Here is a 26,926-nt window from a genome sequence, read left to right on the forward strand (position 1 = left end):
GCGTGCTAACAGCGCGGTCGGCCGTCTATGGCCCACGGGCTACATTTGGCCACCCCCTGTTTTTGTAATAAAGTTTTAGTACAACAAACAAACAAAAAATAAATTCTTTCATGCATCCTGGCTGCTTTTGCACTACAACGGAAGAATTAAATCATCGCAACAGAGACCTCAGGTGCCACGAAAACTAGAACATGCATTATCTGGCCCTTGACAGGAAACACTTGCGAACTCCTGGTTCTTAATGATGAAAAATTGGAAGCAACCTAAATGTCCGAGAAAAGGGGTTGGTCAAACTACGAGAGTGCATTCCTGCAGCAAAGAGAATGCCAGGCCCTTGTTGAAAAATGATGCTGTGGCACAGTGACTCTCAAACTTGGCCGCACACTGGAACCCCCAGGGAGTCTAAAAGTCCCCTCCCTAGTCCAGCCCCATCCCTGATGTCTGGGCGGAGTGCAGACATCAGTATTTGTTAAACTTTTCCAGGGGGTTCTAACGCGGAGCCGCTGTTGCAGAGGAATATTCACTGACATAGAAATATGACCACTCTGTATTGTTGAGGGGAAAAAGCGCATAATCTAACAGTCTACCCTATGGCCGCTTTTTGGTCATTTTTATTGGTCATCTCTGCACGCACTCACTTCCCGGCCTCGCCTAGAGGAACAAGAGATGCCGAAACATCGACAGCGCTTGTCTCAGGATGATGTGGCTATGCGACATTTTAATTTTTTTTCTTTTTGGTTACCTGTATTTTCTATGTGTTTTACAATGAACATTGTATCTTGTACCAAGTATGAAAAAAGATCATCCGCTTAAAAAGTATACCTCTTGTTTTTTTTATTTTTATTTATTTATTTATTTATTAAGATTTTATTTATTTGACAGAGAGAGACAGCAAGAGAGGGAACACAAGCAGGGGGAGTGGGAGATGGAGAAGCAGGCTCCCCGCCGAGCAGGGAGCCCGATGTGGGGCTCGATCCCAGGACCCCGGGATCGTGACCCGAGCCGAAGGCAAGACGCCCAACGACTGAGCCACCCAGGCGCCCCAAGGATTATTGTTTTAAGAAACACACAGAGAGATAATATGTGAATAACAGTTGACAAAGTACAGAGAAGCACCCAGCAGCAGGGACCTATTATGAAATACGGCTGGGAGTGGGGAGAAGAGACTGCTGGGAGTCTTACCCCCAGCTCGGCCATTAGCTCACTCGAGTCCCTTCACTTCCCCAGGCCTCAGTTTCCCCATCTATGAAATGAAGCCGATGGGCCCAATGTTTAGCTTTGGCCTCCTTTTGCTTTGTCTTCACATGGGCAGCCCCGGGAGCCTTTCCCTGGTACCCGCATCCACCCCACCATGTGGCCGTAGGAGCATAAACTCAGCAGGATGGGCAGAACCCCAGAGCTGTTGGCCCCTGTAGAACCTAGAAAAGAAGAGGCCACCTCCCTTGGAGGATCAAGCTGCGTGATCCCAGGTGGGATGTTTTCTCCAGGAGAGAAGCCTCTGGAGGACTTCACTTACCCATGAACCATGGGCATGAGTTATCTGCTCACTGGCTGCTTTGACCTTGTTCTGATTAACTGGGCATTCTGGTGAGTTCTCTTCGGTCTGGTTATCTGCTGAGGACTCCGGTGGAGGTGGGGTACTGCTGCCTCCTGACACAGGCCTGTGGGCACAAATGGACCACGCACTGCATGGCTAGAGGTCACTTACCCCTCGATTCCTTGGTGCTGGCCTCTGCCCACTTGCCCTTCAAGCACCATCGCTATGGAGTATCAGTCCTAACACGGAGCCTCACGCAGTGTAAATGCTCAGCAAAAAAAGAGGGAAGACTTCCTTCCTGGACCGTCAGCGATGCTTAAAATTCTCTTGAAACACCAGGAGCTTTATCTTCAGAAGGTTCAGCTGAAATACCCACCACCTGCTAGCAACACCAACCAGTCGAACACATAACCTGAATAATACCCCAGCCCCAAAGAGAAAGAAAGACAATGCTGTTAAAATGAGCAGTACAGAGTAACAACTAAACCCACCATGTTGGTGTCAAACGTGGGTTCAAATCCTTGCTCTACCTCCCACTAGTTCTGTGACCTTGGATGAGTTACTTAACCTCCCAGCGTTAAAATTAAAAATGCTGGTGCCCATTAGCCCACACTTCCGGTATATGGGCCGCTGCTGCCGTCTAGTGGCCACTGGGTAGATTGCACAGCGGATTGGCCTGAAGACCATGACAAGACTTTTTTTTTCCCCACTTGGGCATTGGCCTGACGCGGGGTTCTCAACCATGACAGACCCACAACTCCCTTTTCATACTATTATATTGTGTGTAACCGTAATATATCTGACAAAGGTATTGACATATACTAAACGACATATTTGTAGTGTACGATTTGATCATTTTTGACGTATGTATATGCCCCTGAATCCAACATCGTAATCAAGATAGTGAACATCTCCTCACTCCCAAAAGTTTCCTTGTGCCCCTCAGTAATTCCTCCCTCTGCGCCTTCCTGCTGCCCCATCCCCAAGCAACTACTGATCTGCTTTCTGTCATTCTAGATTAGTTTACATTTTCTGGAATTTCTCATAAATGGAACCATGCAGTATATGCCTCTTTTTTTTTGGTCTGGCTTCTTTCAGCATTATTTAGGAAATTTACCCATGTTGTTGTGTGTACCGATGTGTCATTCCTTTTGGTTGCCGAGTAGTATTCCATTATACGAACGTACCACAATGTGTTTCTCCATTCAGAAAGGTGGTAAATTTAAACATCAATAATAATGCCCTAAATAGAAGAGAAACTGAAGGAAAGTAATAAAATAATGGGTAAGTTCTGTGTAAATGCTCAGGCATGATCACAATGGAACATAGAACATGTAGTCAGATACTTCACCTGTACATACAGTTACAACACGACCCCACTTTGCTCTAAAACCCAGCGGTCGGCCACTCCGAGGGTACAATGCTGAGTGGCCTGATGCATGGAGGCTGAGAGTGGGTGGAGAGGGGGGACACAGGCAGATTTCAGCTCAGTGAAAAGATTTATTTCTCACAGGGCTGACCATCAGGAAGGCATGTTTCCTTTTAAATGATCAGCATTTGGCACAGCTAGATCTAACCCTAAACATGCATGCTCTTGACTAACAATGTTCAGGCCCCAGAGAGATACTTCACATCTTACTCTAGATAGATGGGGGGCGGGGGGGGGAATGCATCTGCATGGAAAGGTTTAATGAAAGCTTAACAGGACCCCCGCTAGGTACTATCTCGGATTGCAGAGAGACTCTCAGCAGAGATGTACTTAGGTAAGAGAAAAAGACGAATTAATGAACTTGTCAGATCTTTCTTCTCGGCCTGAATGCAATAGATTTGAACACAAAGAAATGTCCCTTTCTAGTAGTACCGAGTGTACAATTTCTTCTTGCTTCATGTGCCTATTCGTGGTTCTGGGGGTACACATGAATTTGTACAGTATTTGCCTCCGTTGTAAATGGAAGCTGAGGAAATGTTTGCACTATCACATAAATCACATTACACATTACTCAAGTTTAAAAAAAAACTTTTTATTTATTTATTCATGAGAGACAGAGAGAGAGAGAGAGAGAGGCAGAGGGAGAAGCAGGCTCCCAAGGAGCAGGGAGCCTGATGCGGGACTCGATCCCAGGACCCTGGGATCATGACCTGAGCTGAAGGCAGACGCTTACCCATCTGAGCCACCCAGGCGCCCACATTACTCAAGTTTGTATATATATCTAGACTTTAAACATAACAATACTAATTCTTTACATTGGCAGCGAGATGGACATTGAATGCTAGAATTATGAATTTTAACATTTTCATTTAAAAAGTTACTTATTGGGATGCCTGGGGGCTCAGTTGGCTGAGCGTCTGCCTTCGGCTCAGATCATGATCCCAGGGTCCTGGGATGGAATCACGCATCGGGCTCGCCTGCTTCTGCCTCTCCCTCTCCCTGCCTCTCCCCCTGCTTGTGCTCTCTCTCTCAAATAAATAGAATCTTTTTAAAAAAAGAAAGAAAGAAAATAAAAAGTTACTTATTTGGGGGGGGCACCTGGCTGGCTTCAGTCGGTTAGAGCATTTGACTCTTGATCTCGGAGTCATGAGTTTGAACACTACATTGGGGTTAGAGATTACTAATAATTAATTAATTAACTAAAAGTTACTTTTTAAAAAGATTGATTTATTTGAGAAAGAGAGCGAGAGAGAGAGGGAGGGAGGGAGAGTGTGCAAGCAAGCAGGGGGCTGAGGGAGAGGGAGAGACATCCTCAAGCAGATTCCCTGCTGAGCAGAGCTGAAGCAGGGCTCAGTCCCAGGACCCAGAGATCATGACCTGAGCCAAAACCAAGAGCTGGACGCTCAACCGACTGAGCTACCCAGGTGCCCCCAAATTTACTTATTTTTAAATAAAAATTTAAGTGAAGTGTATAATTTAAATAAAATTTAAGGTAAATTGTAAAAATTAAGTTACTTAATAAAATTTAATTCAGGGACACCTGGGTGGCTCAGTCAGTTAAGCGGCTGCCTTCAGCTCAGGTCATGATCTTGGGGTCCTGGGATCAAGCCCCACTTCGGGCTCCTTTCTCAGCAGGGAGCCTGCTTCTCCCTCTGCCTATCACTCTCCCTGCTTGTGCTCTCTCTCTCTCTCTCTTTCTCTGATAAATACATTTTTTAAAAATTTAAAAAATAAAATAGAATTTAATTCAGCTTTTAAAGAGTAGAATCATATATTTGAAGTTGTGTCTATTTGATATAAAAATTTGATATTTATTAATTCTCATCTGTACTTTGCCTTTTGAATTATTAGACACTTTCCAATATGTAAAAAGCCTAAATTTGGGGGAAAACATTGGAAAAAACTAATAAAACATTTTTACGCAAATTTCTATTTTTGATGAAAATATATTTACGTTTTTGTTCTTTGAATACAGTTGTGTTTTTAGTCCTTAAATATTTTTTTAAAATCTTTCTAATCGTAATGTAATTAGTGATTTTGCTGAAAGGAAAAGAAGAAAAGTAAATTTCATAGACTAGTCATCATCATTGATGAATTAGGTATATGTTTATCACTCACTTGAACATTGTTTTTCGTTTTTATTTGAGAGAGACAGCGCGGGCATGGGGGGGAGGGTGGGCAGAGGGAGAGGGAGAAGCGGGGTCCCCGCTGAGCAGGGATCCCCCTGCTGGGCTGAATCCCAGGAAGAAGGGATCATGACCTAAGCCTGAGCCGAAGGCAGATGCTTAACCAGGCAGATGCTTAACTGAGCCACCCAGGCGCCCCTCCTTCCCATATTGTTAGCCCAAGCCGCAATGTCCTGCTGCCCTGCTGGGAAGGGGAGTCTGGAGGCAGAAATACAGGGCAGCACTGTCCACCTAAAAGCTCTTCCTACCTTCTTACTGTCAGCCCCTGCCCTCCTATTTCAGAGGGTAGGGTGGCCACCAGTCACAGAACTTTCCTTTGCCTCCTTTCTGCTACAGTTGGTGGGAGTATCTCTCAGACTTCGTTGGTGATGAATGACAGTAAGATGGGCCACCTTCATGGCGAGATGACAGATTGTTTGGTCACCACTTCCCAGAGGGTTAAGCTTCCGCTCTCTACCAGGCAGGTCTCTCTTGGCTGCAAGTGACAGAAACTCACCTCTGCAGGAAGGGACGTTTAACGAATCGTAGGATCGCAGGAAGGGCAAGAGTGTGTTTAAGTCTCAGAAAGGGTGGACTCTAGGATTGGAATCTTGTCTGGACTCTGCTCCCTCTTCGGGGAGGTTTATACTCTCAGATGGGCTGTATCCACATGATTCCACACTGTCCGCTTCTGGCCTCACCCTTGAAGGCTTCCCGTGGGAAGCTGAGCTCCTCCCCTTAGTTTCAATTCAAAATGTAGTGGTGGGGCCCTAGGCACACCCTGTCCCCTGGAAGACAGGGCTCTGTGACCAGCAGTCTCCACTACTACCCAACGGGGGAAGGGGCTCCCCACAAAAGCAGTACCGTTCACTGAAGGGAAGGGAGGTGGGCAGCCAGCAGGACCAGAGCAATCTGCCCTGCCCCACCCAGGGATCTTCATCACAGTTATCACCGGTCCTTCCAGACCCATCTGTACTTTCTGCAGGAAGCTTGAATGGGCCTCAGTTTGCATGGTTAAGACCAGAGTATTTCCAGGAGAATGATGACGTCACAGAACCGGGATTCCAGAAGGCAGGCTGGTCCAGCACTCCCACCTTCTTTAGAACATGGGGAGCTGTGAACTGGGCAGGGTTAGAGTATAGCTCAATTGGAAGGCCCTGGCCTTTCTGGGACCTGGGGTCAGAGAAGGCTGGGAGAGAGGTAAGCTTCGGAAGGGGAGGTGGGAATGCACCAGCCAGAAGGACTTTATTCCCCCATGGAAACCCCAAGAGGGGACTTCATGGGCAGAGATAGAACTCCCTGCTTCCCAAGGCTCAGTGACACCTGTCTCTGAAGGAACCTGTGGAGTCAGGGTAGAGTAGGGTTGCATGAGACATACTTATACTAAACAATTATTGGTGGCTTGTCCGAAATTCTAATGCAATCGGGCATCCTGTAAATTTATTTGCTAAATCTGGCAACTCTAGGGTAAGAGAGAGAAGCAAAAGAATGTTCACAAGCTCAGGCTGGTATGGAGTGAGTCTTAGAAGATATCTGTGAGGTAACAAGGCCATCAGGGTTGCCATCTTGTCCAAGCAGAAGTCGCCTGACTCTGAAGCCCGTGGATGGTGGAACCCAGGCCTTTGCCCTTGGGAACATACACTTAGTTTAAGGGGAAAGATACACACACACACTAACTGACAGAAATAGCCCCATTCTTTGCTTTCATTGCATTGACAGTTTTGAAGAATAGAGGCCAGTTATTTTATAGATTTTCCCTCAGTTTGGCTTTGTCCAACATTTCCCTGGGATTAGATACAAGTTATGCATCTCTGGCCAGAATACTATACAAGCGGTATGTGTCCTTCTTAGGGTATCACATCTAGAAGCATATATTCTTTCTCTGTCTCTCACTGGTGGTGTTAATTTTGATTGCAGGTTCCAAAACCTGTCCTGTTTCTTTGCTGCATACTTGCTGTTTTTCCCATGCAACTAATATAGGATCCGTGGGGAGACACTCTAAGAGCATGCGTAGATCCAGTTCTTCATCAAGCTTCCCACCACCTCAGATTTAGCATCCATTGATGATTCTTGCTCAAACCAATCTTTGATGGTAGCAGAATGATGATTTTCCAACTTCAGGACTACCTCCACATTTATCAGTCACCCTTTTATTGTCAGGAAGAGTCCCCCCATCCCCCTTATGTGTCTATTTATTACTCTTAAGGATTCATGGATTCCTATCTCATTCAATAGATTATAATCTATCACTATCTTTATTTTGATGGTCAGATTGTCCCAGACTACCTTAGAAACCATTGTGCATTAGTTCTGGAGATATGACACCAAAAGCACAAGCAAGAAAAGAAAAAATAGATAAATCAGTCTTCATCAGAACGTAATTCTTTTGTTTCAAAGAACACCATCAAGAAAGTGAAAGGTAGCCCACAGAATGTGAGAAGATATTTGCAAATCATTTATCTGGTAAAGAACTTTTACAACTCGATAATAAAAAGACAACTAAAAAATGGGCAAAGGATCTGAATACTAGACATTTTCCCAAGGATCTACAGATGGCCAATGAACACCTGCAAAATCACTAGCCACCAGGGAAATAGAAATCAAAACCACCACATGATACCACTTCACACCGATTAGGATTAAGATTAGAAGATTTTTGATCAGAAGGTGTTGGTGAGAATGTGAAAAAAATTGAACCTTCATATGCAGACACTGCTGATGGCACAGCCAAAATGTCTGGCAGTTCCTCCAAAGTTTAAGATTTATTTATTTATTTATTTATTTATTGGAGGGGTGGAGGGGTGGAGGGAGAGAGGATCTCAAGCAGACTCCCGGCTGAGCGTGGAGCCCAGCCCTGGGCTCCATCCCACGACCCTGAGATCATGACCTGAGCCAAAATCAAGAGTCGGATGCTCAACTGACTGAGCCACCCAGGCTCCCCAGTTCCTCCAAAGTTTCAACCTTAAGTTACTCTATGACTCAGCAATTCCACTCCTCGGTACATGCCCAAAGAAATGAAAACATTTGTCCACATAAAACTTTCACGTGAATGTTCATAGCACCGTCATTCATAATAGCCCCAAAGTAGAAACAACCCACACGTCTATAAAATGGTAAGTATAGAAACAGACTGTGGTCTATCCACACAATGGAATATTATTCAGCCATAATGAGATCCTGATACATGCTACATCATGAATAAATCTTGAAAACATTGTTAAGTGAAAGAAGCCAGACACAAAGGCCTCATAGTCTATGACTCTATTTATGTGAAATATCCAGAAGAGGCAAATATAGTCTATAGAGACAGAAAGTAGATTTGCGGCAGGAGGGAAGTGGCACAGGGAGTGACTGCTAACAGGTATGGGGTTTCTCCTTGGGCTGATGAAAATGTTTTACAATTGACTGTGGTGATAGTTGTAAAGCTCCGCAAACACACTAAAGAACTACTGAATTGTACACTTTAAGTGAAGTGATGGTATGGCATAGTGAATTGTGTATTGTGAATTTTATCTCAACAAAGCTGTTACCAAAAATAATGTTCCAGATTTGGCCAGTGGGTGCCCCTTGGAGCTGATTCTCTTGTCCCCTTGACACGCTCCGATCCATATTTTGAGTGTTGCCTTACTTTGCAGCACAAGATAATCCAGACTTACCTCATGCCCTTTCCTACTCCAGCGTAGGAATTAACCTTTCCCCCGGAAGTCCTGCTTCCTGTTTGGGGGAAATGCAAAATCAAGATCGTATTTCCTTTAATCATCATGACAGCCCTATTAAGTAGGTATTAGAGTATCTTCCTTTTACAAATAGGGCCCAGAGAGACCCAAGTAAATTGTTCAAGGTCACACAGCAGCCCTGTCTGAAAGTAGGCAATGTGAAGCCAGAGCCCTTGCTCCTCACTCCTCCCCCTGCACAGAGAGCGTGAAGGCGAAGGTTATTTCTTCAGTGAGGTCACTTTTACTTGCTTTATGATATGCACCTTTGCGTGGAAATGAAAGCGTAGAACCCATAAACAGCTTCCTAGGACTTGCACAAGGCAGGGTATGCCCTTGGGAAAAGTCATGTGTCGTGTATCTGGGGGTGTGGGGTTGGGGGGAGTTCGCCGTCCGGTGTCCTGGCCCTTCCTCTGCAAGCATATGCTAAAATCCACACACACAAACACCAGTGAAGTACAGTTCTCATTAACCTCCTTTGCCATCCCCTCCCCCCACACCGTACCCAAATACTGCCCACAGCTAGGTGCCCATTACAAGAGTGAGAGTAGCTAAAAGGAGTGAAGATCTATAGATGGAAGGGGATCAGCCTTGGTTTTTCAATGTTGACACCGGGCAATGTGTACATGAAGATTCATGATAGTCTTCTCTCTTATTTTGTAAATATTTAAAGGTTTCTGTAATAAACGAGTATACAACAATAAATAAGAGGAAAGAGAAATAGCCAGGTGGGCAGCTGTGTGTGAGCGAGGACATATGGCTTCTCTCTCCAGATTCCTCAGGCACTCAGAAAAGACCGGCGGCACATCTGGGAGAGCCTCAGAACCACGGACCCTCGATAGCACCTTCTCCCCTCCGAACATGACGGGGACACTACTCATGTCCTTGGTCAGCTGCCTCATTGCCATAAGTCAGGCCAGCCTCATCAATCGCTGTGACTTGGCCAGGGTGCTGCACAAGGAGGACTTGGATGGGTTTGAGGGCTACTCCCTCAATGACTGTGAGTGCTGCTTCACACACTCCCCCTCCCCCATTTCTCCTCCTCCTCTGGTCATGCCCTAGGTGGCCATCTTTCTCCCTGTCATTCATTTTTCAAAGCCAAGTTCAAAAAGGAGCCCTCCCCAAGAAGCCCTTCCCAACATTCCAGATTCAGTCCACAATTATTCGCTGAGCATTTATCATGTACCGGGAACTATTTTCGGTGCTGGGGATGGAGACATCAACAAAGCCCCTTCCTCCATAGTGTTCACATTCTAGGGGGAGAGGCAGACAAGACGCAAACACACAACTATATATGAAGTACTTCCAGTAGTGATAAAGGTTATGCAGAAGAAGAAAGCCGGGGCCGTGATAGGTGATGTTGTCCTAGAAGGGGAAGTCGAGGAGGTGACATTGAGTGGCACTGGTCACCCAGGGTCTGGGGAAGAGTGCTCCAGGCAGAGGGAGCAGACAGTGCAAAGGCTTCATCCTCCTCCATGGTAGGAATAACTCCCTTTTGCCCAGAATTTGTGCACACCGGCCTTGTGCTGTCTTATTTCTCCTTTTATCTTGTTTTGTGGCTTTTTAAGGTAGGTATCTTCATTCTCCTACTATAGGCCCCTTGAAGGCAACATCTACATTTGACCCAGCTAAGTGTCCCGCACTTGGCTTTGCACAGTTCCTGACACACAGTAGGTGATCATTAAGTGCAGGAAGCATGGATGGACAGATAGGTGATGAGTGGTTGTAGTGAGGGGCGGGTGGGTGGGACGAAGGGTGCGGGGAGAAGCACATGGGTGTTTCTAGCCCACTTGCCCCATCCAGCCTCTTAGGCCTTGTTCCTTTCTTCTGCTTCCTGATCTCCCTCTCTCCTCCATCCCACTCCTCCCTCAACTCGGCACCCCCTGAAAACCCTCTGCTCCCTGTTCAAAGGGCTGTGTCTGGCTTTTGTGGAAAGCAAATTCAACATATCAAAGGTAAATGAAAACGCAGACGGCAGCTTTGACTACGGAATCTTCCAGATCAACAGCCACTCCTGGTGCAATGATTACCAAAGTCACTCAGAGAACATCTGCCACGAGGACTGTCAAGGTCTGGCCAGGGCCCCAGGGTGGGAGAGGTGAGAGGGAGGACCAGGCTCTACTCACAGGACTTCTCTTCCCACTCAAAGCCTGGGAATATCCCCAGAGGGACGGCCCCAGGAGTCCATTTCACCCAGCTTTTCATGCAATGGAAATTATTTTGATGCCCATGTTACAGATGAGCAAACTGAGGCTCATAGAACCAGTGCTGAATGCCAGGCTGGTGGCCCTGAAGGCTCAGCTCTAACCATCTAACCACTAACTTTGGCTAATGATCTGATTAAAGGCCAAGTGCAAACTCCCCACCTCAAAGCCACTCCAGGAGGCTCCATAGGTCAATGACTTGGACCTTCTCCCCTTCCTTCATACTCTGATTAATATCCCTGGACTCTTCACCTGAAGAGCCTTTCTCATCAGCCAAGATTACCTGGGTCTCTGTGCTCCTGTTTTGACATTTCCTTTCCCTAGAAATCCTCAAATGTGGGCTGAACCACCATCTACCCTAGTTAGGAAGTAAGATGATAAACAGTCGTCCTGCCCCCCCTGCCCTCACCCCCAACACCCCCGACCGCCATTGTAGGGATGTCTAAATGGTCCTCTGGAAGGGAGGTCCTCTTGCTTAATCTGGAAGTACTCAGCCCCTGGGTGGTGCGTGCCAGCGCAGGGTCAGCCCGTGTCTGCCTCAGTCTTTGGGATTGTCCTCTGTGTTCTCACAGGTACTCTCTCTCTCTCCCTTTCAGACCTACTGAGCCCCAATCTTCTCTCAACCATCAGCTGTGCAAAAAAGATTGTGTCCGGAGCAGGGGGGATGAAGAACTGGTGAGGAGGACACTGTGGGACTAAGTTAGTGGGCAGAGCCCCAGGAAGGATGTAGTGACAGAGAAAGGCACACTAGGCAAGGACTAGACCCTTTCATAGTCTAGAAAGATGTGGAAGAGTGGCAGGGCTTGGGACTCTGACTTACAAGACCTGGGATCTGGGTCTTTATCTGATGTATTAAAACTCTTTTGGGGGGCGCCTGGCTCAGTCAGTTAAGTGTCTGACTCCTGATTTTGGCTCAGGTCATGATCTCAGGGTCGTGGGATTGAGCCCTGCATCAGGCTACCCGCTCAGTGGGGAGTCTTCTTGGGATTCTCTCTCCCTCTCCCTCTGCTCCTCTCCTCATTCGTTCTTTCTCTCTCTCGAAAATAAATAAATCTTTTAAAAAATTAAAAAAAAGAAAACTCTTTTAGATGCGGTAACAGAGTAACTTGAGTTAGGTGAGGGAGGTGTATCCTGAGGGGACCAGGTGTCTCACTGAGCGGACACAGGTGCGGCTGGACTTCAGGAAGAGAGTGCAAGCAGAGCTGGAAACTGTCAGCAACCTTTTCCTGGCAAGTTCCTGCTTCCTGGTGCATTTGTTTCACTACTTCCTTCATAGAGCAGCATTCTCTGCTCCACATTCCACAAGACTGACTAAGGCTGCCCCAAGTTGATGGGCTAATGTCCTAAGCGGCCACAGAGACTGCCCAGGCTCAGTCCCAGTCCAAGTGCCCGGGATAAAGAATCTGATTGGTTCAGCTTGGACCCAGTGTCCCTGCTTAGTTCAATCAGCTGGAGGCCTGGGAGGCCTGGGAGCAAGTAAGCTATACCATCACAGTTGCCACAGGGATCCCTCTCCCTGATTGGCAGCAACATTCTTTTTTATTTCTAAGATTTTATTTATTTATTTGAGAGTGAGAGAGCGAGCACACAAGCGGGGGGGAGAAGGAGAGAGAAGAAGACTCTCTGCCGAGCAGGGACTCTGATTTGGGGCTCGGTGTGGGACTCGATCCCAGGACCCTGGGATCATGACCTGAGCCGAAGGCAGACATTTAACCAACTGAGCCACCCAGGCATCCGTGGCAGCAACATTTTCTGTAAACGGTGTATAGCTTCTCAGCTGAGCAGATAACCCAAAGCTGTCAGCTTACCAGTGGTGGACATTGGGATGGTTACTTCACTCTTCTGAATTTCAAACCGGTTATCTACAGGATGTAGTGAGAGAGGAAGGCACACTAGGCAAGGACTAGACCTTTCTAGTCCTCTCTAGGCGTCTGTGAGGATGGAGGAGTCACGTGCCTTGCCTACTCTAGAAATACCAAGCAGAGGGGACACTGATGACTATTAGGACTGACACTTCCTGGAGCGAGAGTCAATAGTTGCGCCTGAGATTGATTGATTGATTATTTATCTTTTTATTTACTTAGTAAATCTCAGCCTCGTAAAATGGTGATCTCCCACTTCAGAGGGAGATACGATTTGAAAATGTGGAAGCATACTGAATGGGGGAAGCGGACAAATACCAGAGATAAGGGAAATTTAAAGGAAGAATCAGAGGGGCCACAAGGGGACAGACCAGAAACCTAGGAATGAAGGAAGTTCTGAGCACTGCTCTGCCTAAGAGACTCACAAAGAGTTGGGCCATGTATGTGGAGAAGGAGCTTACTAAACGGTAAAGCAAGAACCAATCTTTCTCTCCGCAGGGTAGCGTGGAGGTTGCACTGTGCAGGCCGGCCCCTCTCCTACTGGATGACAGGATGCTTCTTGGGATGAGATGGGGGAAGGGCTGCTGTGGAGTCATTTCAGAGCTCCTCTTCTCATTCGGGAATCTTCATTTCCTCTTCCTCTTGCCTCCACTTTGTGTTATTTTCTTTCCTTCCCATTTACAAAGAAAACTGACCAGAGCCCCAGAAATAGATGGTTTTCTCAGGCTTCTTCCTTGCACCCATCTGGGCCTAGGCCTCTGGTTCCTGACTGTCATTGCAAACCAAGAAGACCACAGTGAAGAAGCTGTTATATTTTGGGAATTATTACAGCATTCCTTGTGCAAAGAATGTGTTGAGTTATTCATTTTTAATTCCAGATATATCTGAATACCTAATCTCGTAAGAGTGTGGTAGGTACTAGAAGAAGGAAAATAAACCATAACTATTGTTCCTGAGGTGTTCATAATCTACCCAGAGACATACACAATTAATGGGTACAATGAGTGGATACATACAATGAATACAATGGATAATGAAATGGGTAATAAAATCTACAACTTTTGGTTTGAAACAGCATCAGGATCCCAGTTATTCCTCCAAAGCCAACTATATTCAAAGTAAAAGAGAAAGTTCAGAGGTAGGTAATGGGTGGGGCTAAGGGTCTTGGATATCGCCGTGGAGAAAGTGGTGTTGGGGCCAATAGATGGTGCCAGGTGCCAATGATTTGGGTGGTTTCAGAGAATGGGCTAAAATCTAGATGTTAAAAAAAAAAAGGCATCTCTGTTTGGGATCTGAAGGTGCTGATGTGGACAAAAACCCGCATAAGGACAATGCAAAACAGAAAAGGGGCCGTTGGAGAAATGTCCTGCACATAGCTACCATCAGCACTGTTTGACTAAACTGTCCCACTTGGGCCACGGATGTCCCTACTTCTGAGCCTTAACTTTTAGATCTCACGGACCACTAAAACGTCAAAAAAGCTAACACCGTATTAAGATTCCCAACTTTTTATTTTAATACCCAAGTAAGTATTAATCAAAACAACTATCGTAAAACAATTTTTAACATGAGAAATGAACGTCATTGGAGCGCCTGGGTGGCTCCGTTGGTTAAGTGTCTGCCTTGGGCTCAGTCATGATCTTGGGGGCTCCTGGGATCGAGTCTCCCATCAGGCTCCCTGCTCAGCAGGGAGTCTGCTTCTCCTTCTCCTTCTACCCCTTCCCCCAGCTTGTGCTCTTTCTCTTGCTTTCTCAAATAAAATATTTTAAAAATAAAAAATAAAAAATAAATTTAAAAAGAAAGAAAAATGAAGGTCATATTTGTAGCATAATAAAATGGAATAGATTTTGTTTTATGAAAAAAAATTTTAAACCCTGATTATATTATCCTTTTCTTGTTTTGCCAAGGACTGGTGAAAACTTCCTAACAGACCAGCACCAGTCTGAAGACCATTGTTTAGAAACCTCAAGAGATGTTTTGTAAGGTCCCTTCTGGCTCAGGCTTTCTAGAATTAAAATAAGGATCATTAGGACCTGTTTTCCCTCTTAGTGTGTTAGTCCTCAAAATAGCTGACTGGGTGCTTAGAACGGCCCTTTTGCAAGGGCACCACGAACTCCAGTGTTGGTGCCCTACTTGGACTCACTCTGATTTTTTCCAAATGTGTACCTCCTTCCCACCCTGCCTGCCAAACTCCCACATCCTCTCATCCCAACAAGCACACTTAAGCAATTCACCAAAATTACGTAGGAAAATCAAGGAACACTTTTTAAGGATTTTGAAGCCGGCTGCTCTAAAGATATCCGTACCCTAGGATCCTGTAAGCTCAGCCTTTGGACTCTATCCTAAAAATACACTTAAAGAGAAGCACTAAACACGACTTCGAGGTGGTGGGGCTGCGGGAGGGGAAGTAGTCAGAGACCCGCCCAGAGTGGGAGGGGCCGGGAACAGCCCTCGCCCCACTCGCGCTGGGCTGGTCCCGCCCCTCGCACGAGCCCTTTTTTAAAAAGCGCGGGCGCGCCTTGCGCAGGCGCACTGGTACTTGAACTTAGCCGCGCATGCGCAGTGGTGGTAGGATGGCGGGATTGGTCTCGTTTGCGGTTCCCAACGGAAGCGACAAAACCTTGCTGGTGTGGGAGCTGAGTTCTGGGCCCACGGCCGAGGCTTTGCCTGTGAGCCGAGTCAGGGAGGGAGGGAGGGAGGAGAACGCCGTATGTCCCCCTCACACCCCCCGTGACTGGGAGCCCTGGAGTCTGGCCTTGGCATCTCACGCGCCTGGTAGTCTCCGCGGAGACGAATCTTATTTCTAGAGGGGACCTCAGCAGTCTTGTCAGCCCCAACAGATTTCTGAGAGGTAACTCTCAACAGCCTGCACATGTTGCCTTCTAATGCTTCTCGAATCTTAGGATGTCAGAGGGAGACCTGTTCATGAAATGAGAAGTGCTTGGGGTTGTATGTGCAGAAGGGTTTAGGGAATATAAGGGAACGGGCAGTTTTGGTTTCTGGACGTGAAATTTCATGCACTTACTTGGCGTGGGACCACCCCACAGCATTCTCTGTTCACAGTTTTCTCCCAGTGTGGCCTTCTGTATTCGGTCCGCGTACTTCCCAAACGCTGCAGTTGCCCGTCCTGGTTTCTATGCCATCATCAAGTTTTATTCAGCAAGGGATGCTCAAGAGCTCAAACGGCATGCCACGAGAAGCATCTTTTTCAGAATTCTCCAGTGAAGGTGGGTCCAAATAGGAAATTCCTAACTCCACTGGGACGGAGTGCTGAATTCCGTTATAATAGACTAGCATTTGTGCAGCACTCTGATTTCCGGAATCCTTTCAGATGCATTGCTACATCGATCCTCCGGTCTCCCTGGGTTTTTGTTTGTTTTCTTTTTTTAGCCGAAGAAACTCGAACTGTAGGTAGTTAAGTGACTTACTTAAGGTTCATGATAATAACTGGAAGCTAGAGATTCCAAACCCCAACTTACTGTTGTTAAATCCCGTGGCATTTTATCCTGCCCCTTAATTTAAGAAATCTTAACAGGAAGAGCCTTGCTTATATTTACTATTATGCGGATTTAAAATGACAAACTCTAGGGGCGCCTGGGTGGCTCAGTCGGTTGAGCATCTGCCTTCGCCTCAGGTCATGATCCCCATCTGGCTCCCTGCTCAGCGGGGAGTCTGCCTCTCCCTCTTCCTCTTCGCTCTTGTGCTCTCTATCTCTCATTCTCTCTCTCAAATAAATAAATAAAATCTTTAAAAAAATAAAATGACAAATTCTTTCATCTGTTGTATTTATAAAGGATGCTTCATCGTCATTATCATCATCAGTCTCAAACTGCCTATTCAGGACTCCCTTCAATTCCCAGGAAATGGTTAAAACATTCTTTAATGCACTACAGGAACTTTATTCCATACTAACCGTGCTGTCCATTTTACTTTCCCAGAGCCCCAGAATTATATTTCTGTATGTGCCTCAGTTCAATCACCATTTCTTTATCAAGGACCATGTCATTTCCTCTGAATAAGTGAGTGAGACTTAGATTTCCAAACCTTTCACTTTGTAATTCTATGTCTTTATCAACCTTCTCTAACTGGCTTCTTAATCTGGCTACTTCACACTGACGGGCTGCCTATTCTTTTTTTTATAAGATTTTATTTATTTCTTTGACAGAGAGAGAGATTGTGTACAAGCAGGGGGAGCGGCAGGGAGAGGGAGAAGCAGGCTCCCCGCCGAGCAGAGAGCCCAACGTGGGGCTTGATCCCAGGACCCTGGGATCGTGACCCGAGCTGAAGGCAGATGCTTAATCGACTGAGCCACCCAGGCTCCCCACGGGGCTGCCTGTTCTTATCATATGCCTTTCCTTATTGATTTAACCTTGATTGAATCTGAGAACTCTGCTCAGATGTGACTCTAGGTATACTACCTACTTGTTCAACACCCTCTTCAATCTTGGCTTCACTCCCTGTGATTGAAATGATGACCTGTCAGACATTCTTTAGTTTGCAAACTATGGTCTGCCTGTTTCTAGCCTGTGAAAAGTTCACCTAGCCCCTCAGATATTATAGATTATGAAACAATTACTTTGTATCAGTTGTAAGAAATGAGGTTTTTGTCTCTCATTGGACATTAAGATCATTTCGTAAATTTAGGTTTTGAGATTACTGAGAGTGATGAAGGAAATGTTCTACAAGTCAATATATAGTTGACAGCAGAGCGTATTCATATTAGATCTCTTTTCTTTATTTAACACAGAACCTTGGGTTACTACCCCTGCTTTCCAAATTTGTTATCCAGTTTACTTATATGTTCTTTTCTACTTTGGCAACTACATATAGTTCCTGGTTGGGTTTGTTGTTGTTGTTGTTTGCCTTTTTAAATACAGGAAAAAGAATAATGTCTTAAATAAAATAAATCAAGGAAAGGCCTAAGGCATTTGAGAGAGTTTTTTTCAGTAGCATGAAGGAAAATGGTTGGCAGCAGGAACTGGCAAGCTTTCCCAAGGTGACAACTATTTCTCTGACGGAGAGGCTCGGGGCCCTTCTGAGGCTTCCTTCTTGTCCAGAACAGCTCCACTCTGCCTCGCCATTAGCCTCCCCTGCAGCACTCAACATTTACAAGTTCATCTTCATTTCTTCTTCCCAGCATGCAGCTTCAGCTGGAGAAAGTAATTTTATTTTCTTATCACTCGTTCTTTCATTTGTTCACTCAATCAACAACAGAATGTGCTCGGTTTTAGGAATGAGAAAAGAGTAAGAGATGGTTCCTTCAAGCACGTAAGGAGCTTATAAACTAGTGATAGAGGAAGATGCACGAACAAATCAATAAAGAATTAATAGTGCTGTGACTTCATTTGCATTATTTGAATCTTTATGAATATATTACCATACTACACCCTGCTTAGAGTTGAAGTAGACATTTAAGATAGAACGTTTAAGAAATTCACCATAGAGCGTAAGTTAGACTGGAAGTACTTGCATTCTCAAAGAAGCTTATTAATGCAAATGAACCTCTAGTTGTTTAGTTGCTTATAAAATTTATAGAGGTATGTATATTCCTTGTTCTAACAGGTTAGTAACTTGGGGAGGAGGGTGCTGCAGATTAAGGTCCTACCTCCGTGTCGTCCATCTTGTCTGCTCTGCAGGTCGTATTCTCAAACAGGAGCTACAGGATGGGAAAACAAAAACAATTTCCTTTGCTCACCTACATAATTTGCTTCTGGAGGGCTTCCTTAGTTGCTTTCATCATCACTCTCACCACGAGAGGTCAGGGAAATCTTCCAATTCAATCAGAAGCCCTGGAAATGATGCAGAAAAGGACCGTACCTTAAAAATAATGAATACCATTTATTTAGGGCTTACTATGAGCTCATTGCTTACAGTGATGTTTCCTTTTTAATCTTCACAGCCAGTCTCTGAAGTAGGTACTGATCAACCTCAGGTGTACCCAAAATAAGCCTCTGTGGCGGGTTGTGCTATTTTTCAGTCTCTCTCTTATGTCTTTAGGTTCGTCTTGGCACCAAACATAAAGCAGTTCAACATCAGGCCCTTGCCCTAAATAGCTCCCAGTGCCAAGAATTGGCAAATTATTATTTTGGTTTCAATGGATGGTCAGAAAGGATCATCAAGGTAAACTTTATAGATTTTCTTTGGCTAATCAGACTCATTTCAACATTGAAATCCTGGACTTCAGAGAGGAGAGAAGTGGGTGTGGGGAGAAGATGTGAGAGGCTTCTAAGTGGAAGGACCTGAGCATCGGCCTGCCACCTAGAATTAATAATACTTTCAATGACTTGGGTAGTGATGTCCATAATTTTCGCCAGTATTTGTAGGGTATAGATTAAAAAAAACTAGTTTTCTGTATTTAATAATTCATTTGCAAGTCTTACTTGATTTTGAAGCTATAGGACCTCAACTGTTAGCTGGGTTTACTGGAGTTTAGTTTTTATTTCTAATAACAAAACATCTTGAAGTCTATGTTGAGATCCTAGGAAGGACCTTTAATTTAAAATCCTAACAGCTTCAGGATCTTTCTGACCTCGAAGAAAGAGAAAATAAAGATGCTATGGTACCACTTCAGAAGCAGAGCCTGAAATTCTTCTGTGCTTTAGAGGTGGTGTTGCCATCCTATGAGTGCAGGAGTCCTGGAGTTGGCATGGCCGAGGAGCCTTTGGAGAAGCTGGAAGAAGGTCTGTTTACGGTGGGGGTGGGGGTGGAGTGGAGTGGAGGTAGAATCTCTCTTTCTTTCTGAAACTCATCTTTTCAGATATATCATCAAGCCCTCCCCTTGCTGAGCTACTAAAACCCTGGGCAGAGCTTTTCTACCGTACAATACAGGTTTTTATCATACACAATACCTAAAAGAACTTAGCTTTAAGATTCTAAAAGTGACTTTCTGCCAGGAAGTTTAGGAAGAGGGAAGTAATGTTTTTCCCATTTTTGGTTAAGAATCTGCCCTGTGCTAAAAAAAAAAAAAAGAAGAAGAAGAATTTGCCTTGTGCTAAGATAGTCCTTTAAATACAGATCTCTTGTAGCCTTCAATGATCCCAGCAAAATCATCATCTAAAGATTTAAATAAACTCTTGTGTAAATGTTCAGTCCTTTGCCTCCTATAAAGGGCTGGTGTGTAAAGAATCAAATATAGATTCCTAGAAAAGGTATTCCAATTGGTACTGGTTTTTCCCAGAGTCCGTAGCACTTAGGCTTAGGGTTTTAAGGCAGAGGCAGGGCTGTTAGCAAATGGAGGGGAGTAGGTTCCCATGGGTGATGCTCAGGAAAAGACCAGGTCATGTGTGCTACCACCAAATCTTTCTCACTCTGTGATTCCAGCCCTTGATGCCCAGGAGAATAGGCAGGGTCTGTAGGATTATAGTTTCAACTTGTCCATTTGAAATCTGTGAGTGATGTGAGATTTGTGCCACCTTCTTGGCTTGCATCTCCCTTCTGGTACTTCAGGAACTTCTGGGGTAGATCAGGGCAGTACAGTTGTGCCCGGCCAGGATATACCTACAGCAGAGCCATTCCACCAAGTGCTTGTGTTGTGCCTGCCCTTAGTTGCTAAGATAATGATCTAAGAATCATGGATGCACTTTCATATTTAAATATATAACATAAAAATCAGTTATCATTCAGCTAGGTATTTTAAATCCATTTGTTTTGGTTGAATTGAGGGCCATTATCAGTTCTGATGAAAAGGAAAACAACCCAGAAGCTTGCTATTCAGAAGGCTGTGTCAGATGCATTCCAGAAACTGTTGATTGTGGTTTTAGGTAAGACTTTCTTGATTGTCCTTTACTTCTTTCTTTCTTTTCTTTCTTTCTTTCTTTTTTTCTTTCTCTTTCTTTCTTTCTTTCTTTCTTTCTTTCTTTCTTTCTTTCTTTCTTTCTTTCTTTCTTTCTTTCTTTCTTTCTTTCTTTCTTTCTTTCTTTCTTTCTTTCTTTCTTTCTTTCTTTCTTTCTTTCTTTCTTTCTTTCTTTCTTTCTTTCTTTCTTTCTTTCTTTCTTTCTCTTTCTTTTCTTCTCTTTATTTCTCTCTTGATTTCTTTCTCTTTCTTTCTTATTGTTCTTAAAGAACTTCAGTTTCCATGAGCAAATAAACTCATTTTGAGAAGTTAGTTGGATGAAAACACTTCACATTCTTTTATTCACCAAATGCTTTCTAAGCAGCAGTCTCAAATTTGTTCTTCGTAGCATTTGTGAGGAAAAATGACAGTAAGTATTATTGTCCCCAGGGTATAGATATACAGTGACTTGCCTCCACATAGAAAGTGCTTGACCCAGTGTTTCTTGATTGCTTGCCCATAACACAAAGTAGTATAGTGATTATAAACTTTAGACATCTGTTGTTGAGTCCTAACTCTGTCTCTTAGATTTCTGATGCAATTTTAGGTTTTATAGTCAAATTTGAAGGTATTTAGTCTCTCTAAGCTGCAATTTCTTTATCTGCACAATAAGGTTAATAATTCAGCTTACCTCATGGGAGGTATAGTAAGAATAAATGAGATGATGAATATAAAAAGCTTAGAACTATCTCTGAAACGTGGTAAGCAGACAAAATATGTTAACATATCATTATTATTTTCCTGTTGGAGAATTTATTAGATTATGCTTTTGGAATCAACTCAGTTTCAGTTTTTGTTTCTGGCACTGACATATTGGGTGACCATGATTCTTATGTAATGATCAGCTACATTTTTGTGAACCTTGAAAGTGGCCATCCTACTGAATAATGTTGATTGTATTCCCTATGGAGTTCTACAGTGGTATGAATGTTACAGGCTGTGCTCAAAGGAATTTTTATTTTTTTAAAATATTCTTTTATTTTAAATAAAAGAGGGAGGCAGGGGAGGAGTAGAGGGAGAGGGAGAGAGAGAATCAATCCAGGCTCGAAGGAAATTTATTTTATTTTATTTTATTTTATTTTATTTTATTTTATTTTATGTAAAAGAGGGAGGCAGAGGGAGACAGGGGAGGAGGAGAGGAAGAGGGAGAGAGAGAGAGAGAGAGAATCTTAAGTACGCTCCACACCCAGCATGGTGCCCCATGCAGGGCTTGATCTCACAATGCTGAGATCATAACCTGAGCCGAAATCAAGAGTGGGACACTCAACCGACTGAGCTACCCAGGTGCCTTTTTTTCTGGAAATTTTATAATTAGTAGAGAGTCCCCAAACAGTTGCTCCCCTCCCTCAGAACCTTGAGTCTTAAAGACTAAGAAATCCTAGCTAAGTTTCCCAGAGGCCTTATTTGCTTTAAGAGTTGACCCTGGATTGATCTCAGGTTTCCAGCCTGGGCAAGTCTTCCCGTGAAGACTGACTTCCCTGGTCATCAGGTAGACTCTCCATTAGCTGTCAATTCTGAATGACAACCTTTAGGAACCAAACTAAGCGTTTGGGTTGTTGACCTCTCCATAATATGCCATGGTAGCCCTTGTACACATTCAAAATTCCTTAGACTAAAAAGTCTTGCAGCTCTAGTTTGCCTTAAGGTAAATTGTATTGTCTCTAAGTTACACGGGCCTGTTTCTGCCAATAAAGTGTTCAAATGCATGCCCTGCCCACCCCCTTCCAAAGCATTGTTCATTGTATCTGGTGGGATCTTGGTTCCCAGGGAGTAGATACTTGCCTTGTTTCTAATGTGAAGTATCAGCCATAGTCCAGTGGTCTCTATTCCAGGTTTGAACTCAAATTTACCCCTACCTAATGTCTTACTGTTCAATCATACTATGATTGAACATTTTTGCTTCCACAGTTTTAACTTCCTATGTCATTATTCCTTAGTTCCTATCTCTGAGATCATAAAGTTTTTTTAACCACATGGTTGATAACTTCATATATATTTTTTCACAAATAGTTATGATAGTGATGGCTGGGTGGCTTAGTCAGTTAAGCGTCTGCCTTCCGCTCAGGTCATGATCCCAGGGTCCTGGGATGAAGCCCTATGTCGGACTGCCTTGCTCAGTGGGGAGTCTGCTTCTCCCTCTCCCTCTGCCCCTCCCCCCTGCTCATGTTCTTTCTCTCAAATAAATAAATAAAATCTTTTTAAAAAATAGTCATGATAAAAACTGAAGCTTGAGATGAGAAAACTTCTGGGAAAATGCTTTTATTTTCTGCTTTTAGAAATCAAAAGAATGTCTCTGGGGCATCTGAGTGGCTCATTTGGTTAAGGTCTGCTTTCGGCTCAGGTCATGATCCCAGGATCCTGGGATTGAGCCCCTCATCAGGCTCCCTACTCAGCAGGTTGCTTGCTTCTCCCTCACCCTCTCCTGTTCCCCCTGCTTGTGCACTCTCTCTCTCGAATAAATAAATAAAATATTTTTTAAAAAATCAAAAGAATGTCAAATTACTGGGTGCTATCCCAGTTATATACAGCAAGTTTTAGAACAAGAAAAATTTGATATGCTACTTGTTAACTTTATTTCAGAAAGTGGTAAAATAGCTGTGGAATATAGACCCTGTGAAGAGATTACAGATGCCAGAACCGAAGAGGAGCTACAGGATTTAATTCAAGTATGTGGAGATTAGAGCTCGAGGGTTCCACAGCCAGTGTAGCCATAATTTAAAGCAACCGGCAGGATTTGGAAGACTTTGGCACGTACAGTTCGCTCTATCATCCTTTGGGAAATGTAAAACTCTGAAACTGCTTTTGAGTGCAGAGAGTTTCTGGGGCTTTTCCTGAAGTCCTGGCCCTTGGCTCTGACCCCTTATTTAAAATTTGGAGAGCAAATTGCATCAGAATACTCCCACTGTTGTGGACATAGGAGAGGACACAGCCTTTTAGAGCTCCCCTCAAACAGAATCTCAGGGATTTGGGAACAGAGTAACTCTGACCTTAAGTGAGATTATGCTACAGTGTTTGAAAACCATTAGGCCTTTCAAATAAGGTGTATTAACCAGATGTCAGCATCTCATACATATCTTGTATGAAATATTTTACTGAAGAACTTTTCTGTAAATCACTTCTATCAATGCCCTGAATTAGGGATTAAGTTGCCAAAGTAATTTCTAAAAGAAGATATTAACGTACTGCATATAGAATGTTTAAAAAAAAAAGAGGAGAAAAGAATGTGTTTCGTGTCATTGAAAACTGAATTTGGGGCTGGATTTCTGATGATTTAACTCACTCCAAAGTTGCAAAGTTTGTTTGTTTTGAAGGGAAGAGTGGAGAAAGGAAAGATGGTTACTTTCTGAAGAAGTATTTGAAGGTTTTTTTTGTGCAAAATAGTTATTTTAATTCAATTTAAATCAAGCCAGTCAAGGGAACTTCAGACTTACCCAAGTTTACACTTTAAGAAGTCTAGCTTTCTGTGAAATGTGAGAGAAAGAGATTCTGTATTGATGCTAAAGATTTCAGAAACCTGATTGTAACAACAGATCCATTCCTAAATAAGGCCAGTCTTGGAATCAGTTCCGTTTAAAAACCATTACTATGTGCTAGACGCTGGGAATAAGATAAAACCCTTCTCTCTTACAGTTTGCGTGCTAGAGCTTGTGCCAGACCATAAACAAGGACTCAAATAAAACAGATCGTAAAAAGGGCTGTGAAGGATGTAAACTGGGTGCTAGTTACACTCTTTCAAGAAAATTGTTTAGCATGCTAACTTGAACATCCTAAGTGCCTTCTCCATGTGAACAAACAGGGTCAGACCTCTGAAAAGCGGTGTTGTTACTTCTTCTAGACTGACGGCTGTGTTGAGTCAAGGTGGAATGGGGCAAGTTTTCCCATACCAGTGTAAATAGAGGACTATTCTCTTGGTTTCAGACCCTCATTCCCAGAATGAAATGCTCACCTGCCCCCCCAGCCCCCACCCCAAAACCCCTCCTACAGAAATTTGGGAGCCATCACTGATTCAGTGGTAGGCACCCTCCTCCTAACAGAGTGGCGACTTAATACTCAGACATGCATATTGAGAATTTAGAGGAAATGGCAACATTTTAGAATAACTATCTGTAAAATGTGTTCCCTTCCCCACTGCCCTGACTGATGCTTATTCTGCAGGTCAGCTACTTTTCTTGGAAGCAGGATGGCCAAGGGGAGGAAGAGTGTCTCTCGGATTTAAGCTTTGAAGAGGCCGAGTTCAATCCGTCAGAATTGGACTAGCATTTTTTAATTTCCGGGGACGCCAGGTCCTGCGGTGTCCCTGGGAAACTGCAACTCCCCCCTCCCACCTCAGAGCCTCTGGAGTCTGGGGCCATCCTGCCTCGCTGTGAGCAGCAGGAGGTGATTGTGCCCTTTGTAGGGGGAAGGGAGGCTTGGGCCCCGGTGATTCCGGAAAAAGGGCTCGCTCCGAGGGGCACGGTGCCCGTCTGTGCCCAGCTAATAAAGGTGTCATAAATAAAGGGTGGGACATAGGCAGGGGAGGGGCTCGCAGTTGTTAACGGTGCGCGCATCACGGGGCTGACATAACACTTCGACTCCCACTCGCGCGCAGCGGGAGATCCCCGAGGTGGCTGGGCACACTCCAGTCCAGCTGGAGGTGCCGGCTTGGCCAGCAGAGCTCCCCGAGGAAGCTGGGCCCATCCCAGCCCAGCTGGAGGTGCCGGCTTGGCCAGCAGAGATCCCCGAGGAAGCTGGGCCCATCCCAGCCCAGCCGGAGGTGCCGGCTCAGCCTGCGGAGCGCCCGGAGGAGGCTGGGCCCACCGCAGTCCAGCTAGAGGCCCTGACCTGGTTCAGTGCGCCCCAGAGCCTCCGCGTGTCATGTCCCGGCTGCGCCTCTGGGTCCCGCTGCTCCTCCTCACGTGGCAATCGTGTCTGCTGGTCCAGGCAGCTCAGCCTCCGGAGTGGGCCCTGGACCCTGCCCAGCTGACCGCCGACCTCCTGGGGCCCACTGAGCCCTGGTCTTCGCACTCCTATGAATTCCCGCCCGAATCGCCCCAGGTATTTACACCCCCAGCAGAGGCGGGGGGCTTTCATTACTTGGGGTCCTCAGCTCCAGCCCAGATGTTGGCCCTGCCTAAGGAGTTGACTGAAACTTTGGTTCCGTTTCCGGACACGGCTGAGCCAGCAGAGCGCCCCGAGGAGGCTGGGCCCACCATAGCCCAGCCAGAGGCCCCGGCTCCGCCTGCAGAGCGCCCAGAGGCGGCTGGGCCCATCCCAGCCCTGCCAGAGGCCCCGGCTCCGCCTGCAGAACGCCCCGAGGAGCCTGGGCCCGCCCCAGCGCAGCCAGAGGCCCCGGCTCCGCCTGCAGAGCACCCCGAGGACCCTGGGCCCACCCCAGTGCAGCCGGAGGCCCCGGCTCAGCCAGCGGAGCGCCCCGAGGCGGCTGGGTCCGCCCCAGCCCTGCCGGAGGCCCCGGCTCCGCCTGCAGAGCGCCCGGAGGAGGCTGGGCCCACTCCAGCGCAGCCGGAGGCCCCGGCTCCGTCTGCAGAGCGCCCCGAGGAGCCTGGGCCCACCCCAGCGGAGCCGGAGGCCCCGGCTCCGCCTGCAGAGCGCCCCGAAGAGGCTGGGCCCACCCCAGCCCAGCCAGAAACCCTGGTTCAGCCTGTAGAGTGCCCCGAGGCGGCTGCGCCCACCCCAGCCCTGCCAGAGGCCCCGGCTCCACCTGAAGACCGCCCCGAGGAGGCTGGGCTCACCCCAGCGCAGCCGGAGTCCCCGGCTCAGCCAGCGGAGCGCCCCGAGGAGGCTGGGCCCACCGCAGCCCAGCCGGAGGCCCCGGCTCCGCCTGCATGGCGCCCCGAGGAGGCTGGGCCCACCCCAGCCCAGCCAGAAACCCTGGCTCAGCCTGTAGAGCGCCCCGAGGCGGCTGGGCCCACCCCAGCCCTGCCGGAGGCCCCGGCTCCGCCTGCAGAGCGCCCCGAGGAGCCTGGGCCCGCCCCAGCGCAGCAGGAGGCCCCGGCTCCGCCTGCAGACCGCCCCCAGGAGCCTAGGCCCGCCCCAGCGGAGCCGGAGGAGGCCCCGGCTCCGCCTGCAGAGCACCCCGAGGACCCTGGACCCGCCCCAGCGCAGCCGCAGGCCCCGGCTCCGCTTGCAGGGCGCCCTGAGGAGCCTGGGCCCGCCCCAGCGCAGCCGGAGGCCCGGGCTCCACCAGC

The 26,926-nt window shown here is 46.1% G+C and overlaps 1 protein-coding gene, 1 long non-coding RNA gene and 1 pseudogene across 2 annotated transcripts; 2 read left to right on the forward strand and 1 right to left on the reverse strand.

The window, feature by feature from the left end:
- Positions 1-9,705: 9,705 nt before the first annotated feature.
- On the forward strand, positions 9,706-13,478 carry LOC114203872 (lysozyme-like protein 6). The gene is made up of 4 exons (XM_028097154.2): positions 9,706-9,844; positions 10,756-10,914; positions 11,645-11,723; positions 13,409-13,478. Exons 1-4 carry the CDS (start codon positions 9,706-9,708, stop codon positions 13,476-13,478), a joined length of 447 nt encoding a protein of 148 aa, XP_027952955.2.
- A 2,005-nt stretch (positions 13,479-15,483) lies between these two features.
- LOC148163379 (RAD52 motif-containing protein 1-like) lies at positions 15,484-25,112 on the forward strand (annotated as a pseudogene).
- LOC114204114 (uncharacterized) lies at positions 17,835-26,008 on the reverse strand. The gene is made up of 3 exons (XR_015769314.1): positions 25,563-26,008; positions 18,606-18,699; positions 17,835-18,060 (listed from the first exon to the last, which is right to left on the reverse strand). It is a non-coding gene; the product is annotated as an uncharacterized LOC114204114 (long non-coding RNA).
- Positions 26,009-26,926: the final 918 nt, after the last annotated feature.

The sequence above is a fragment of the Eumetopias jubatus genome, unplaced genomic scaffold (assembly GCF_037043125.1).
Source record: "Eumetopias jubatus isolate StellerSeaLion01/CBP00866 unplaced genomic scaffold, mEumJub1_p1.0 scaffold_10, whole genome shotgun sequence".
In the NCBI taxonomy this organism is placed as follows: Eukaryota; Metazoa; Chordata; class Mammalia; order Carnivora; family Otariidae; genus Eumetopias; species Eumetopias jubatus.

Coding starts and splice junctions, on each gene's coding strand:
- LOC114203872 (XM_028097154.2), top strand. CDS start 9,706: ATGACGGGGACACTACTCATGTCCTTGGTCAGCTGCCTCATTGCCATA. Junction 9,845..10,755: donor GGGCTACTCCCTCAATGACT/GTGAGTGCTGCT, acceptor CCCTGTTCAAAG/GGCTGTGTCTGGCTTTTGTG. Junction 11,724..13,408: donor GCAGGGGGGATGAAGAACTG/GTGAGGAGGACA, acceptor TTCTCTCCGCAG/GGTAGCGTGGAGGTTGCACT.